The 16380-nt window shown below is 48.3% G+C and overlaps 1 protein-coding gene across 6 annotated transcripts in view; it reads left to right on the forward strand.

Annotated features, from left to right (window-relative positions):
* The window catches only part of DAB1 (DAB adaptor protein 1), a 1237060-nt gene that overhangs the window by 1201200 nt on the left and 19480 nt on the right, over positions 1–16380 (forward strand). For all 6 annotated transcript variants that reach the window (XM_055138597.1, XM_055138598.1, XM_055138599.1 and 3 more), the window contains 3 exons: positions 5489–5551; positions 7825–7933; positions 15174–15722. In XM_055138597.1, the coding sequence (XP_054994572.1) occupies positions 5489–5551; positions 7825–7933; positions 15174–15722 (721 nt within the window). The remainder of the gene's footprint in view (positions 1–5488; positions 5552–7824; positions 7934–15173; positions 15723–16380) is intronic.

The raw sequence follows: 16380 nt of genomic DNA on the forward strand, positions 1-16380 counted from the left end.
ATATGGTCCCCCAAGCACTGCCAGAAGTAATTCCTGAGTGCAAAGCCAGGAGTAACCCCTGAGCATCGCTGGGTGTGACCTAAAAAGCAAAAAAAAAAATACAATCTGAAAACGTATGGTCACTCTTTTCTCTTTACAAATGCAAGTCCCCAGATAAACATCCTGCTCTGCCCTGTTGCCTGGTTGAGTCCCTCCAGGTAAGACTGGATTTATAGGAAGATGGACTTGGAGCTGACCCTCCTGGCCAACTCTCCTAAGTGGGTCACTTTCTCTTCTTTTGGTGACTCGAGCATTTTCTGGACTGTGCACAGAGTGTCAGTAGTTTTCCCCCTCCACCCCTCCCATTTATCCCACCCCACCTTCCGAGACAGCTATGGAGACCCTAGCTTGCGTTGCCACTGAGCTCATCAATCCATATCATGGCTCACATCACGCTTCACCATCCATCACCCCTTACGCTTGCAGAATGGCCGTGCATTGGAGGATTTTGAAGAACGGTTTGCTGCCGCCAGCCCGGTAAGGAGAGGGTCCGCATGCAAGTGTTCCCTGCCATCCCCATCCTTCATTCCATGCTCCTAAGTCATGCCTTGTGCTTACAGAACAGGAATCTGCCCGTGGACTGTGCTGAGATTTGTGAGGCAACAAAGGTAAGGCTTCAGGCTCAGCTGGAGGAGGGCTATGCTTCTCCGGGGAGGCTGTCCACCGCTCCCCTCCCTTCCCCATCACTCCGTGCTGCTGGCAGAAAGGCCACTGAGCAAAGCTGCTCGGCGAGGCTGGGTGGCTCGTGGAGTAGGTTCCTGTTCTGGTTCTGATGGTCACAGGATGTGGTAAGAGGGTGCTAAGATTGCTGAGATGAGGTCAGTGTGTGTGAGCATGTGCGGTGCATGTGTGTGTGTGTGTGTGTGTGTGTGTGTGTGTGTGTGTGTGTGTGTGTGAAAGAGAGAGAGAGAGAGAGAGAGAGAGAGAGAGAGAGAGAGGAGAGTATTGAAGAAGTGACAGGTCTGTTCATCAGGATCCTGATCTGATGGGAGTGCAGTACAGTAAAGCTGGGGCTCAGGCACGTGAAACAGAGTGTTAAGTGCGCCCCAAAGTGCAGGAATAAAAGTACGGCAAGTTGTGTTTTTGAATCAACACACTCTGGAGCAGAAGAACTGTGCTGCACCCCTAGCCCGGCACACCCTGGGGCAGAGGGACTGGGCTGCACCCCTAACACAGCATGCTCTGGAGTCAAAGGGCTGATTTGCACCCAGTGTCATTTAGCTTGGTTGGTAGAGACCAGTAGATATCCGCATTTCTGAATACAGGGTGTTTGGGGAGCCTCTGAGAAAAGTCTTCAATCATGGCTGCAATTGAGTTGCCAGAATTTTCAAAGTCTCTCTTGGCTGTACTACAATCTTGTTGTTCACCATCTCTAGGCTTGGGGACCCAGATCAGTCTCTCTTCTCTCTTTTCTCTTCTCTCCCTGTCACTCTCTCTCTCTCTCTTTCTCTCGCTCTCTCTCTATACCACATGCATCAAAGTTGAGAAGCAGTGATTTAAGACTATCACAGAAGCTCTTTCGGATAATTCTAAAGTGAGTTAGGAATCACTTCCCAGAAGTAAAAGCAAAGTGTTCTACTTTGTGTCCTGAAGACTGAGTGAAGGGAAGGAAGACCGCTGTGGGGGAGATGGAGGAACATGTGCAAAGACCTTGAGGTGGCATCTCCTTTCATTGCCTTCATTGAGTCTCCCTTCCACAGTACTGCCTTGACTGTGTCTGTTGGCCTGTCTTTCCATAAAACCGCCAGACGGGAGAACAGGAAGTGTTTTCCCAGCCCTGGCTTCGCTGCTCTGGGTGCAATAGCTGATACACATCCAGAAGAGTCTCCATGCTGCTCCTAGAGATAGATTCTCAGTGCAAGAACCCAGGGAGTGGGTCTGGAAGCTTGTATCCACAGGTCAGATCAGTGGTACCTTTGGAGCTGGGCTTTTGATCTCAGCATCTGACTGTAGCCATCTATTGGAAAGGACTAGGGGTGGGTGGTGGGTGATGCTGGTCTGGTGCCCTGGTCCATTTGTGAAAGCATCTTATCCCGGTCAAGGAACAACTGGGGAGGGGACAGGCCTGGTGGAGATTTCACAGTGTTCCCCCTCAGCAGCTAAGAACTAACTGGAGCAGCTCCCAGGGTGACTCCAAAAGGGCCAGAGGCTTCACCTCTCTGTCTAATAGTGTGGGAAACACCCCAGTGAGCCCTGCTGAGGATAGGTGGTCCAGCAGACCTTCCCAGGACTCTGGCTTCTGGTTCAGGATGGTGGGAAGACTGGGCCTCCCCCATTTAGCCAGGCTAACCAGGAGAGCAAGCCAGGTGCCACCAAGCCTGTGGATCCAGGTCAGCTCCTTCACTATGGCTGATCAGAAACAAGGTCCTTAACCCTCGTCAGCACATCTGCAAATGCAGATGGTGAGTGAGATTACCTGCCTCACGCAGCCGCCTTCCCAGGCTCAATGAGCATCAAACATGAGGATGATGTATTAGAAAATGTACCGTAAACTTGAAAGTGTTTTACAAATGTGAATGGTTAGTATTACTCTCGTGGGGCTGTTAAAATGATTCATTATGACAATATTATCAGAAGGAACATGGCTTATTAGGTTACAAATAAAAGGACCAGGGTTAACATGGGAAAGAGGCTGTGAAAATAGAGATTATTGCAGATTTTCTATCACATGTGGTTATTAGAATTATTTTTAATTTTATGCCCTAAGAATCCCCTCTTTCTATAAAATTTAATTAACTCCAGGTTCTTTTTAAGCAGCATAGCCAATGAAATGAAATAACAATCTATGTTTTATGCCTCTGCGTGTTTTTCTCGTTTAATCCTTGAGTGAAAATCATCTGGCAGGAGGAAAGTCTATATCTCAAGAATGAAGGTTATTTTAAAAGTTGTGCTTAAGGAGAAAATTAGCCAATAAATTCCATTTATGATGTTAGTAAAAGTATGCCACGAGTTCAGCACATTTGAAATGTAAATTGTGTAACTTAATTATTAACTTGGTTTTAATATTTTCCTACCACTGAAATAATGGTGGGCCATTTGAAAAACATCATATTGTTCTAATGGCGGAGCAGCCTGGAAGCACTGTTTGAAGGGACCAAATAGAATTCTTCCTTGGGTGAATTGTGGGGAGTTGCCTGTAGATTGGGCACGTTTGCATCTAACCGTGTGAAAAATGGTTCCCAAGCTGATGAAAGCTCTCCCGGGACAGGCGTGCACTGTGGGCCTCGCCAGGTTTGAGGGGCACCTTCCTTCCAGATTCTGATCTCTCTCCTCTTTCCTTGGCCAGTGAAGGAGCCAGCAGCTGGCAGGAAGGACTCTGCAGCTCATGCAAGCCCCATCCTTCTGCTTTGCAGAAGGTCTCCTTTCCTCCTTCTTACTGGCAGTCCGATCTGCTTATCCCTCACCTGCTCAGGAGTTCCTGTCCTTTGATGCACAGATGCTTTTCTCTCTGTGGGTCCCGCCCCCTCTCCTGCTCCCCATGATATTTCTTTGTCAAGCCCTACCTTTATCCCATCCTGAGCTCTCCCGCCCCAAAGGATCTTATTGTCACATTCCCAGAAAATGGTCTCTGTCTGGGGGTCCTCCCCACCAGACCGGAAGCTGCTTGCAGGTTAGGACAGAGAACATCTCTGCACCTCACCTGGAAACCCCCTGCTGTTGTTGGATGTGTACAGGAAAAATAGTGTGGTGTGCAGAAGGAAGACAGCCTGACCAGGCCCTACCTTGTGCCAGCATGATCATTCCATCTCACAGCCTAAGGGAAACTCTTGAAAGGACATTTCCTCAACTCAGCATCTTTCCTTTAAGCAAAAGAGTCTTTTGGGTCTTTTAAAATCAGGCTGAGGCAAACTTCACAAAAAATCAGGCACTTACTTAGCATGGCTGATACACTTGCAAAGGAGAGATGGTCACATCCAATATCCTGGGAGGGGACTTAGCACTGAAGAGTTGCAGAGGTCAAAAGTGGCCGGTATGCTGAAGAACGGATACAGGGGTAAGGCTCTTAACTTTCTTGCAGCACATTCAGAGGGTCCCCTGAGCATTGTTCAGGGGTGATCTCTGGGCACCCAGAACCTTGAGTTAGCCCTAGGCACTGCTGGGTGTGGCTCAATCTTTCCCTCAGTGGTCCATGCTGAATCTGTCCTCAGTTCATGGTCCTCTTCAGCATCCAGGGACCCTCCCCACCTTGCCTGATCAGGAGGAGAAAATGTGTTCTTCTTTGTGGGAGCCAGGGGCTGCTAGCCTGCCTGATCAGGGCGGAATCTCAGAGCCGAGATCCGGCATGCCAGACAGGCATGCTCTCTTGCTATTTAGTGATGGGTTTAGATTCCCCCAATTATAAGCTCTCATGAAAAATCTGAAGATGAGCAGAAAGTGTTATTTCTCTCCCTCACCGGGCAGGTTTGCAAAGAGCATATAATTATATGCTTTTCATAATTAAGCCAAGACGTTTGGTTCCTGGCCACGGACTCCCTGCAGTCGCTGAAGCTGGGAGCATATGCATATTTATTTCTAAGTCTGTCTTCCCGGGTTTCTTGTGCAACTGGGCTGGCCTTGCTCAGACACAGTATGATGGATGGGCATCTAGATGATGCGGTGTCTGCGGTGACGGAGTTCCTGGGAGTGATTAATGGTGTATACACTGGGCTGTTTGTGATGCCCTTCCCGGTATTAAATGATATGTTTTCTTTTCCTCCAGTGACATTTTTTTTCCTGAAAGACAGATTTTTAACACCTTTCATTGGACCGCTTGCTCTATATGCAGAGCATTCCAGTGCTGACCGGGGTGACCTTGGGATGCACTCTGGGACTCAGCTTATTCACCTGTGAAAATGGGGCTGATGCTTCCCATCCCTGAGAGTTGCTGTTCCCGGGCACAGTCAAGGAGGTGGAGCCACTCGGGAAAAAAAATGATGAGGTTGCTTTCTTTTCTTTTCTGTTTTTTTTTTTTTTGCTTTTTGGATCACACCCAGCAATGCACAGGGGTCACCTGGTTCATGCACTCAGGAATCACCCCTGGCGGTGCTCAGGGGACCATATGGGATGCTGGGATTTGAACCCAGTTCGGCCTCGTGCAAGGCCAACACCCTATCCGCTGTGCTATCACTCCAGCCCCGGATGAGGTTGCTTTCTTGCCTTGATCTCCTACAGAAGAAAGACAGTCTGGACATTTTCTGGGAGACCTGAGTGAGCGGGGAGTGTTCCGGCTCCTAGAAAAGAGGCTTATGGGTCTGCTCTGGACTCCTTAGGGAAAACAAGCAGAGAACTGGGGTAGAAATGAATCTGGTTGATTGACATCCATAATGATTGAGTGATTTACTCTGTGTGTGTGTGTATCCTCGGGATGGAAACGAGAAACGGGCATCCTAATGCCACACTGATCCAAAAAGCAGGACTCGGCTATGGCGGATTTCCTTGTAATGACAGCTTTGTCTCTTTGTCTTTTCAGGCTGTGACCCAACTAGAACTTTTTGGGGACATGTCCACCCCTCCTGATATAACCTCTCCCCCTGTAAGTATGAGCTTCCTCTCAGCATCCCTCCCTCTCCTCCCCTGCCTCCCTGCACAGAGGTATACCCTCAGTTTCCTCCATGATTAAAAAAGAAGTGTTGGTTGGGGGACAGAAGGTGGGGGGGGCAGGGATGAAGAGGTGGGGGCAAGGAGATGGATCAAAGGAACATGTGCATGTTTTGCATCTGAGAGCCCCAGATTTGATCCCCCCCACCCCTGCACCGCAGGTTCTCTTGAGCACAGCCAGGGGTGACTTCTGAATACCGTTCAGTGGCAAGCACGCCAGGAATGATGGTCATCCATGCCTCGGTTTAGAGAAGTCAATGTGATCATGCACGAATAAACACGGTATACTGCCTGTATGCTTGTCCCGGTGCTGAACAGTAGAGAGAGACAAAATGAGCCACCACTGGGAGTGACCATTCTCCTGGGCATGTGGGCAAGAAATACAACAGCCTCCACACAGGAGGAGGACCTGTCTACAGGTTCCAGCCCATCCCACCACCGTCAGCTTTCTCCCACCCCTCTCCACCTTGTCCTAATCTTTAGTCTCCTCCCTGCTCTCCTTTCTCCACCGTCTTTTTTGTTTCTCCTGCTCTTCCACTCTGCTCTGGGGCTTTGCTGAGCTGCTCCTGGAGCCAGGAGCGACCCAGCTTGTGTTTCAGCCAGGGATGCTCAGTCAGGGCTTGCTAGGGGGGCATGCAGGGCAGATTGCCTTGATTTGAAATGTAAAAGAAGAGGGAAGGAAAAAAAACAAAACCAGCCACTAAGAATCCACCCAGGGTGGTACAAAGGGGATGCATTCAAAGGCAAGGGGCAGCCCCTGCTGCTCTCCGACCCTCCCCGGAGGTGGGAGGGGAGCAGTCAGCCACAGCTGCACCCACTAACGCTGCAGGCGGGGCGGCGCTAGCACCACGTGTGCACCCAGCAAGAGCTGCTGCCATGGTCGATTGGTGAGCTGCGCCTTCTGGAGCAAAGGCTATCACCCAGCACCAAGGACAGATGGCCTGAGCCCTCGCTGCTCACAGCTGTCGCCAGGGAACCTGGGCACAGCTGCCCTGCTCCCAGCACCTGATTTCCAGGGCAAAGAGTCCAGGAGCTTCTGTCTCCTGGATCTCTGGTCTAGCTCTTTTCTCCTCCCACCTGGGGAGTCCAGGAGCATCTCAGAACCTCTGGCCGTGGAGGAAAGCAGGGTCTGGAGAGACCCGCTAACCTCATCCCCTTCATTTTACAGATGAGCAAAACTGAGTCCCAGAGCGGGCATGTGACACTGCCAAGGTCACACTGAGGGAACGACAGCAGCATTGATGGCCTCTGAAAGCACTTAATGCAGCAGCCCACTGCTGTGTTCCTGGCCCTGAACCCAAGTGCAATCCAACTGGGTATTTAATAACCCTCAGAACAATGCCATTCGTCCTGCAAGCTGCTGGTCTAAAAATGGCCTTGTCTAATTGCCATGGTTTCAGGATTAATTGCTTGCCCCAGTCTATTCCAGGGTGGGGGTGGGGGGATAAGATTATTATGGCATCCGATAGACAGACTATAAACAAAGGGCTGTCCAGGAGCGGGCACAGACCTTTCCAGAGAAAATAAGCACCGGTGGTTTTATCTCAGTACTGCTCTCCCTCTGCACCAGTTCAAGCAACAGAACTTTCTGGAACTCAAGTCTAGGTCATACACTCGAAGGCTCACGACTGCGCAGGCATTTTTTCCTTTTCTGATCTTTTGTTTCTCATTTTCTTGAGACTATTAACTTCTTTTCGCTGCTGAGGATTCAGGCTGAATTCTGGGAGGCAGCAGGACTAGAGGGCCCCTGCTCCAGGCACTAGCTGTCCTTATTCATTGAACAACAACTGCTCCTTGACGGAGAACTCAATGGCAAGCTCAGAGCTGGGTGCACCAGACCCCCTGAGACTGTGTCTACTCACAGGGTGCTGGGTCCCCTCTCCAGGTAAAAGCCAGACTTGATGGAATAATGTGAGAGTCAGCAGACAATTCCCAGGGGAAGGGGCTCACACTAGTTGGAAGATTGGCCATCATTTGCTGAGCACTTTAAACTCTCTGTCTAAAGTCATAGAAACATCTGGTCTCTCAGCATCTCTCGGGAAGGGACCATTTCCCCAGGTAACAGCCAAAGACTCATGGTTCTCCCCTGCCTCCAAGGCCCTAGCTGGGGTGTGCTTCTACAGCACCCCACCTCCTACCCCCAGTTCTCATGCCTGCTGCTTCCCCTCCTTGGGGCTCACATGGCTTCTGCCTCTCTCTGCCCCACAGACTCCTGCTACTCCAGGTGAGGCCTTTATCCCGTCTTCATCCCAGACACTTCCGGCGAGTGCAGACATGTTCGGTTCTGTATCTTTCGGCACTGCTGCTGTACCCTCAGGTAAGGGCCCTGCCGCCAGCTTCCCTTCCTTTGTCACCCACACCCTCCTCCCCAATAAGGACAAAGAGTAAGGGAGGGCATGAAACCAGCTGCCCTTGGGTGTCAGGGTCCTGTAGAGCTGCCATGTGCTCCATGTGACTGAGAAGCCGCCATCGTGAGACTAGGGTTGGGGCAAGAAGGTGACAAATCCCTGGATTGCCTCCCACCCTCAGCTCAAAGTCAGGGATGTCTTTTACCTGGAAAGTTGAGGTTATGGGATGCAAATGTGGCTTCTTAGGAAGCGTGGCATTCACACAACCCTGCTTGTCAGTGAGGCTGGTTTTCCCCAGACTCTGTTTCATCTGGAAGGCAGGCAGGCAATGAGTGTGGGGGTGCCCCCGTCTCCTGCGGTCTGGTTGCTAAAAGGGTCCCCTCCTTCCTTGGAGTTGACTCTAATAAGCATAGGTATAAAGAGCAAACTTCTAACAGGGAATGGGGAAGCAATGAGGCTCTTGGTGATGTAGAAATTACCTGTTGTTCTCCAAGTATTCTGTACAATGCATAAACCATGTTCACAAGGTGGACACATAGCAGGATGGCATTGCAAGTGAGTTACAATTTGGGGTGCCGGTGGCCTGTTTCCATGGCACCTGGATGTATGCTGGGGAAACTGAGTCTCCACTAGACATGGCCAAGGGTGGGGTCTTTTCTGCCATTACATCTCTGGGAATTGTCAGGAGTATTTTCTTTCCCTTCCTTAAGTACATATTTGAAATCTGTGTCTTCATGTTTAATTTTCTACTTTCTCTGTATAAATAGCAAACAGAGTTTGAATATTTCAGAATACAAATCTTCCTGCAATTTTTTTCTATAAATAATTACCTTTAATTACAGAGTGTTAGAAACAAATTCTTGCCACCAAATATAAACCTTGTTGTTATTCAAAGTGAATTAAAAATTCATAGCCTGTTCTGAAATAGTTGCAGCTATTCCTCACGAGCCTGGGGATCATTATGAAATTTAGAAACAACAAAGATTGGAAGCCCCTGGATGTAAATCTCAATGTAGAATCGCTAGGTAGCTTGGAAATGTGTTTAAGCTTCCCAACCAGACATGTTTTGCCTGGCTCTCAAATGGGACCATGGTCATGGTTTGCTTTCCTTATCTACAATTTAAATTGCAAATTTGAATTTCAATATATTATTTTCAATGTATTTTACTAAATATATTCGATATCACTGCATCACTGTCATCCCATTGATCATCGATTTGCTTGAGCGGGTGGCAGTAATGTCTCCATTCGTCCTAGCCTTGAGATTTTAGCAGCCTCTCTTTACTTGTTCTTCCCAGTGGTGCCGCATTGGAGGCTTTTTTAGGGTAAGGGGAATGAGACCCATCACTGTTACTGTATTTGACATATCAAATATACCATAGAGAGCTTATCAGGCTCTGCTGTGTGGTCAGGATACTCTCAGTACCCTGCCAGGTTCTCCAAGAGGAGAACTAGTCTATAAGAGGTCACACAGCCACAGATGTGGCCATGTGCTTCTGGGAGTGTTGTTTTATAGTCGAGAAACTTTATTTGATATAATGAAATATACGTTCAAATTTCCCTAAAATGAGTAGAATATACTATATCATCTTAGATATCTTAGATGTGTGTTTCATTTTGTATTTGATTCTGGACCCACACTGATACCAATTCTCAGGGCTTACTCTTGGCTCTGTACTCAGGGGATCACTTCCTGCAGTGCTGGGGTGACTATATGATGATATGCTGGGAATGAAATCCAACTATTCGCCATACAAGGCCAGGTTTCTTATCCTCTAAGAACTGGCCCTATTATGCATCCCCCTGTCCCCATGCCCATCCTCCCCGACTCTCACCTTTTTTTTTTTTTTGATACATGAAGATACCTTGAGCAGATGATGGGAACTTGAGGCACCAGGCATCCTAATTTGTGGAACATGTCTACATAGCTTGTGGATCATGTTCTACAAACACATCTACAAATTAGGTCACCAAGTGCTGGCTGCACACCAGGCACTGTCCTCAGTGCTGAGCACAGGCACTTCATGAATACCCTCCACACCACCCTCAGCACTCAGCAAGCGGATTTTTAAAAAATTTTTTTAAATTTATTTTTTATTATTAGTGAATCACCGTGAGGTACAGTTACAGACTTACAAACTTCCGTGCTTACATTTCAGTCATATACTGATCAAGTATCCATCCCTCCACCAGTGCCCATTTTCCACCACCAATAGTCCCAGCATCCCTCCCACCATGCCCACCCCGTTCTCCCTCCACCCACCTGGCCTCTGTGGCAGGGCATTCCCTTTTGCTCTCTCTCTCTCCTTTTGGGTGCTGTGGTTTGCAATAGAGGTTTTTTTTCTTTTTTTTTCTTGTTGGGTCACACCTGTCGATGCACAGGGGTTACTCCTGGCTCTGCACTCAGGAATTACCCCTGGCCGTGCTCAGGGGACCATATGGGATGCTGGGATTCGAACCCGGGTCGGCCGCGTGCAAGGCAAACACCCTACCCGCTGTGCTATTGCTCCAGCCCCTGCAATAGAGGTATTAAGTGGCCATCATGTTCGGTCAATAGTCTGCTTTCAGGGGCCGGATTTTTATTGGGAAAACAAGCAACATGTGAGGCACTTGCTTTGCATGCAGGTTTGGAAGCCACAACCTGGTTGGTTCAAATCCCGGGCAATACACCTGGTTCCCTGAGCACTGCCAGCCCTCAGTCCTGAGCACAGGGCCAGGAACAGCCCCTCAGCAGAGGACAGTGCTCTGTCATGGTCTGTTGTTGAATGATTGCAACTATCAAAGGAAATGAAAGAGCTGAAAAGTACTGTGCACATTCCCTCCAAATGCTGTGTGTTCAGGACCCTCTTTTAGTGACTGACAAGGGTACTCGGATGCCAACCTCTGGTTATCAATGCCAGTGTTCAGCACTTACTATGATCTCTCTGCCACAGCCTTGCAGGCCTTCATTTCCCTTCCCCACAAACAGATTTATGGTGAATCTGAATCGGTGACAGAAGCAGCTACTCCTTGGCCCTGTGACCCTCCCAAGTGAGTCACCAGTTTGCATGCAGGTTTGGAAGCCACAACCTGGTTGGTTCAAATCCCGGGCAATACACCTGGTTCCCTGAGCTGTGTAGTGGCTGCAGTGGCAGTCAACAGGTAACATCCCACATCTGGGGTGGCTGCCTCTCTGACACTGAGGCCGTCATCAGGCCTGCCCAGTACCACAAAGCCTGGCACTTTAGCCCACATGTATAAAAAGACCCCTCACTCAGGGATGACTCCCCCCCAGGAAAACTGAGACCTGAGGGTCCCCCAACATGATACCCAATTACCCCCGCCTGCCCTTTTCCTTCTGAATGTGATGCTCTGGTCTGTAGCAGATGGCACGAAGCCAGAGAGACGTGCTAATAGCTCTCTCCAGAAAAGTGTGCACAGCCATCTGTTGGTTCCTTGTAAGGAAAAAAAGAAAAGGGGGGAGGGAGGAGGGGACCTGCCCCAGAAAGTGGAATCATCAGCAATCACAGTATTTGCAGATCTCAGAGCTTAATTATACTCTTAGAAAATGCAGTGAAGGTGTGTGTTCCTCTGACTCATTTGCCTTCATATGATGCCTTTCTCCATCTCAAGCATTTAGAGAGCTACTGATATATGCATGAAACTATGCTGGGCACAGGGAAGGGGCCACAGTAGCACTGTCATCCCATTGTTCATGTGTTCGCTCGAGCGGGGACCAGTAACGTCACCATTGTGAGACTTGTCACTGTTTTTGGCATATCGAACACACCACGGGTAGCTTACCAGACTCTGCCATGTCGGTGGGATACTCTTGGTAGCTCTACAAGAGGAATGGAGGAATCAAAACCAGATTGGCCACGTGCAAAAGCAAATGCCCTACCTGCTGTGTTATCGCTCCAGTCCACAGGGAAAGGGAGGGAGAGATAAATAGAGAGAAAAGTCTTCCTAGCAGGTGATTTCTAGTTTAATAAGGGAAGACGGAATAACCAGGGGATCATAGTCATATAGCGAGTGCCATAATGGAGCTGCCCCCAGGGTGTTGTGCCAGCCCAGGGAAGAAGAACCAACTCAGTCTGGAGGGCAGAGGTTCTCCGAGAGCAGATACTGAGTTATATTTCAGCAGAAAAGCAAGAGATTCATGATGGTCCAGAGGGTGGCTCTCAAGACAGGTGACCTACAGGGCTGAGAGAGAAGCTGAACATTGTCTTTTCTGCCAAGAATGGTGCTGGTAAAATGGAATTGAAAGGGGCATGGGGGTAGGTGGGAAGGAGTTAACTCTAAAGACTCTTCGGCCAAATTAGGGCATCCAGAGACTCATCCTCCAGATAGTAAAATGCTGTCTTTGCCTGTTTGAATAGTCCTTCAGTGGCAAGGAGGGTGGGATGGAGCTAAGTGAAAAACTCATTCCAGAAGCCAAAACCTTTTTGCCCTGTCACTGGAACAGACAGCAGAGCTGGGGCAGATGAGTGATGCACAGACATGTCTCCACCCTCTCTGACTTGGAGCTTCCTTTTTATAATGTGTATTTGTAATATCTCCTTTAATATCTTAAAATGAAATTCATAGAAAATACAACCCTCCAACACAGTTTTCTGAAATCAATACAATCCCCTAACTATAATATAAGGCAGCAATAAAAGAATGCTAATGTACAACATAAAGCAATATAAAGATATAGATTACACAAAGGCACTGCAATGGAAGACAGAGAATAAAGTCAAGTAGGAGGACTTATAAAGAGAATATACACAGGTTCAGGCCAGCCCAGTGCAGGAATGTTCTTGTGGCTTAAGCACTGTGATAAGTGTATCTGTTCATGGCATGATATTCCAAAACCAGGAACAATTCTTTTAAGTTGTTATTGAGATAGCATGTTTATAATCATGTTGATATTTATGTTTTTGTGGGACAAAGTTACTTCCCACAACTGCAAAATTGATAAAGACCCTCCAGTATTCCAAATGAAATAAAGTACAGTCTTCTTTCAGTGTACCTGGTCCCTATAGTCTTGGAAAACTAAGTGTCTTGAAAGTGCCTTTAGTAAGTGGAAACTATTATACTTAGTACATACTTAGCACAATATAGATATTTAATCAGTATAAATCATTGCTATTGTTGTTGCAACAAGTGTCTGTGTGTTCCTTTAAAATTCTTAAATCTCTCTCAAAAGGATTAAATCACAACCCCCTTGGAATTTTTGCATGCCCAACCTAAACACCTTGAGGCCAGGGAAAAAGGATAAACCAATGTTAAACCTATATCATATTGTTTAGTGCTATATTCCAATAAACAAAGGAATGGGAGTGTCTCAGGAGCACTGTGATGGGTGTAATTTTAAATTTAAGCTTCCTGTAGCAAGGGAGAATGGACATACCAATATTATTCTATACCGTAACATACTCCTGAGTAGTCTGACATCTTATGGTATCTAAAATCAAGAGAATAATACTAGTGCAAAAAGACTACATAATAGTAGCTAGAATTACCATTTGCTTAATGATGTTATGTGCATAAGCATGTACTTTATACGCTCTTTTATTTGGGGACTGTTTGTTTATGTCTAGGATCTACACCTGAAAGTGTTCAGGGCTTACTCCTAGCTCTGTGCTTGAGGATCATTCCTGGTGGGGCTCCTGGGACCTTATAGGGTGCTGTGATCAGCCAAATGTGAGGCACACACCTTACCCCCTGTACTGTGTCTCTGGTCCCCTTGTAGGCTCTTTCCAAGTCCACTCAGATTACTAATTTTCACTGACTGTTCTCTCTGTTGGGCTGGAGGAATAGCACAGCAGGTAGGGCGTTTGCCTTGCACACGCCCAACCCGGGTTCAATTCCTCCGCCCTTCTCGGAGAGCCTGGGAAGCTACCAAGAGTATCTTGCCCACACAGCGGAGCCTGGCAAGCTACCCGTGGTGTATTCATTATGCCAAAAACAGTAACTACAAGTCTTACAATGGAGACGTTACTGGTGTCCACTCGAGCAAATCAATGAGCAATGGGATGACAGTTCTCTCTGTCCAGTTTAGTGTTCCATCTTACGTAAGTAATCTTGACTGCTTTTTTACTCAATGTGGCAGAAGATTTTTCTGCTCATTTTTACAGGGGAGAGAAGCTTCAGAGAGTGAGTTTGCTCCCCACTATCCTACAAATCCGAAGTCTACCAAGATGCAAAGGAGATCAGATTTAAGCCCATATGGGCCTTTGGTCAATGACATTTTACCACATAACCACTGTCACCACACCCATTTATAAGTAATGACAGCCAAAAATGTCTCAATGCTTCATATATTGGCTGACCCTACTTTGGGGGCAGAAAAAAATGGGCAAAATCTCCTTAACAATTCTGCAGTGCAAGGCCCTATCCACTGTCTTTTCTCTCTATCAAGGCCCAAGGCTTCGGAGACTGTGAGGTCTTGAGGCCTGATCCACATAGAAAAAAGTATCAGTAGGCAAAGGTATATACATGAGAACCTTTCAGTGCCTGTATTGCAAACCACAATGCACACAAGGAAAGAGGGGAGGGAGTGAAGAGAGAGAAAAGTGTCTGCCATTGAGGCAGGCTGGTGGGGGGAGACAAGGTGGGAGGGAAACTGGGGACATTGGTGGTGAGAAAGGTAGTTGGCGAAGGGATGGGTGTTGGAACATTGTATGACTGAAACCCAATTATGAACAACTTTGTAACTATGTTTCATGGTGATTCAACAACAACAACAACAAAATTTTAAAAATTAAAAAATAAGGGGCTGGAGTGATAGCATAGCGGGTAGGGCGTTTGTCTTGCACGCGGCCGACCCGGGTTCAAATCCCAGCATCCCATATGGTCCCCTGAGCACCGCCAGGAGTAATTCCTGAGTGCAGAGCCAGGAGTAACCCCTATGCATAGCCAGGTGTGACTCAAAAAAGCAAAAAAAAAAAATTAAAAAATAAAGATGCTGATAAGTTTCCATAGGAAAAAAAGAGAACAGAACAAGTATCACAGTGAACTTCTACAAGGATGCCTGCCTTGCTTCCCCACCCCAGACGGGACTAAGAAAAGTCTCCTTGGACAGGGTTCCCCCGAGTGCCTCCCTAGGAGAGGATTCCCGGGAGCAGAAGTGACCACCCCACCTATCGCCATAGTCCCCCAAGCCCCAGCCGACCCCAGCAATCTCCTGGTGCCACTAGACTCCATCCAAGGTGCCTCACCCTGCTCTTCTGCCCTTCCTTCCAGGTTACGTGGCCATGGGGGCCGTCCTCCCGTCCTTCTGGGGCCAGCAGCCCCTCGTGCAACAGCAGATCGCCATGGGTGCTCAGCCGCCAGTTGCTCAGGTGATGCCAGGGGCACAGCCCCTCGCCTGGGGCCAGCCGGGCCTCTTCCCCGCCACACAGCAGCCCTGGCCAGCCGTGGCCGGGCAGTTCCCGCCAGCCGCCTTCATGCCCACACAAACTGTAATGCCTTTGCCAGCCGCCATGTTCCAAGGTTCCCTCACGCCCCTGGCCACGGTCTCAACCCCGGGCGACTCCAGCAGGTCGAGTCCACAGGCTGACAAGGCCAGGCAGAAGATGGGGAAAGAAATGTTTAAGGATTTCCAGATGGCCCAGCCGCCCCCCGTGCCCTCCCGCAAGCCTGACCAGCCCTCCCTCACCTGTACCTCAGAGGCCTTCTCCAGTTACTTCAACAAAGTCGGGGTGGCACAGGATACAGATGACTGTGACGATTTCGACATCTCCCAGTTGAATTTGACCCCTGTGACATCCACCACGCCGTCGACCAACTCACGTGAGTGCCCTGCTTTGCCCAGGGTCAGGGCGGGGGGCTCCCTAAGAGTCGGGCCTGGTTTCTGGAGCCCACATTGAGAACCCAAGAGCTCTGAGGCACAAGCCCTCTCTGGAAATCATTCAGCTTAGAAGCCTAGCCGCCCATTTGCAGCCTCCCCTGACAACATGCAGCTTCTCTCTGGGTGCTTTGTCTTTACTATCATTATCCCTCGCGATGGTGCTTATAACAAGTTGTGTGAGCCCGCTTTGTGAGGAGGCCTCCTTGGCAGCTCTTGAAGGTGAGATTCGAAAGACAAAGGGCTGAAGTGGAAACACACAGTATAAGCCTGTTGTTTTCTCAGTAGATCACTTGACCTCAGTTTTGTCTATTTGCGCGTCCCTCATTCATTCATCCATGGGTCTGTGGCCCCACTTTATGAGACACTATTTTGGTTCAGTTGATTGAAATGAAAATGAATGTTAAATATAAAATTTTTTTTACAAGTTTAGACGTCAGGATAAGTTTTATACTTACAAGCCAGTTTTGTTTTGTTGTTTTGAACCTACTTTTCTTCGTCTCTCTTAGACAAATGCCATTGAAAGGATTCAGGGACACATGTACTAGAATGTACGTCCCAATGTTGGGGTATATCTGGAGATTTTGTATGGCTCCCCTAAGC

Source organism: Sorex araneus, chromosome 5 (genome assembly GCF_027595985.1).
Source record: "Sorex araneus isolate mSorAra2 chromosome 5, mSorAra2.pri, whole genome shotgun sequence".
In the NCBI taxonomy this organism is placed as follows: domain Eukaryota; kingdom Metazoa; phylum Chordata; class Mammalia; order Eulipotyphla; family Soricidae; genus Sorex; species Sorex araneus.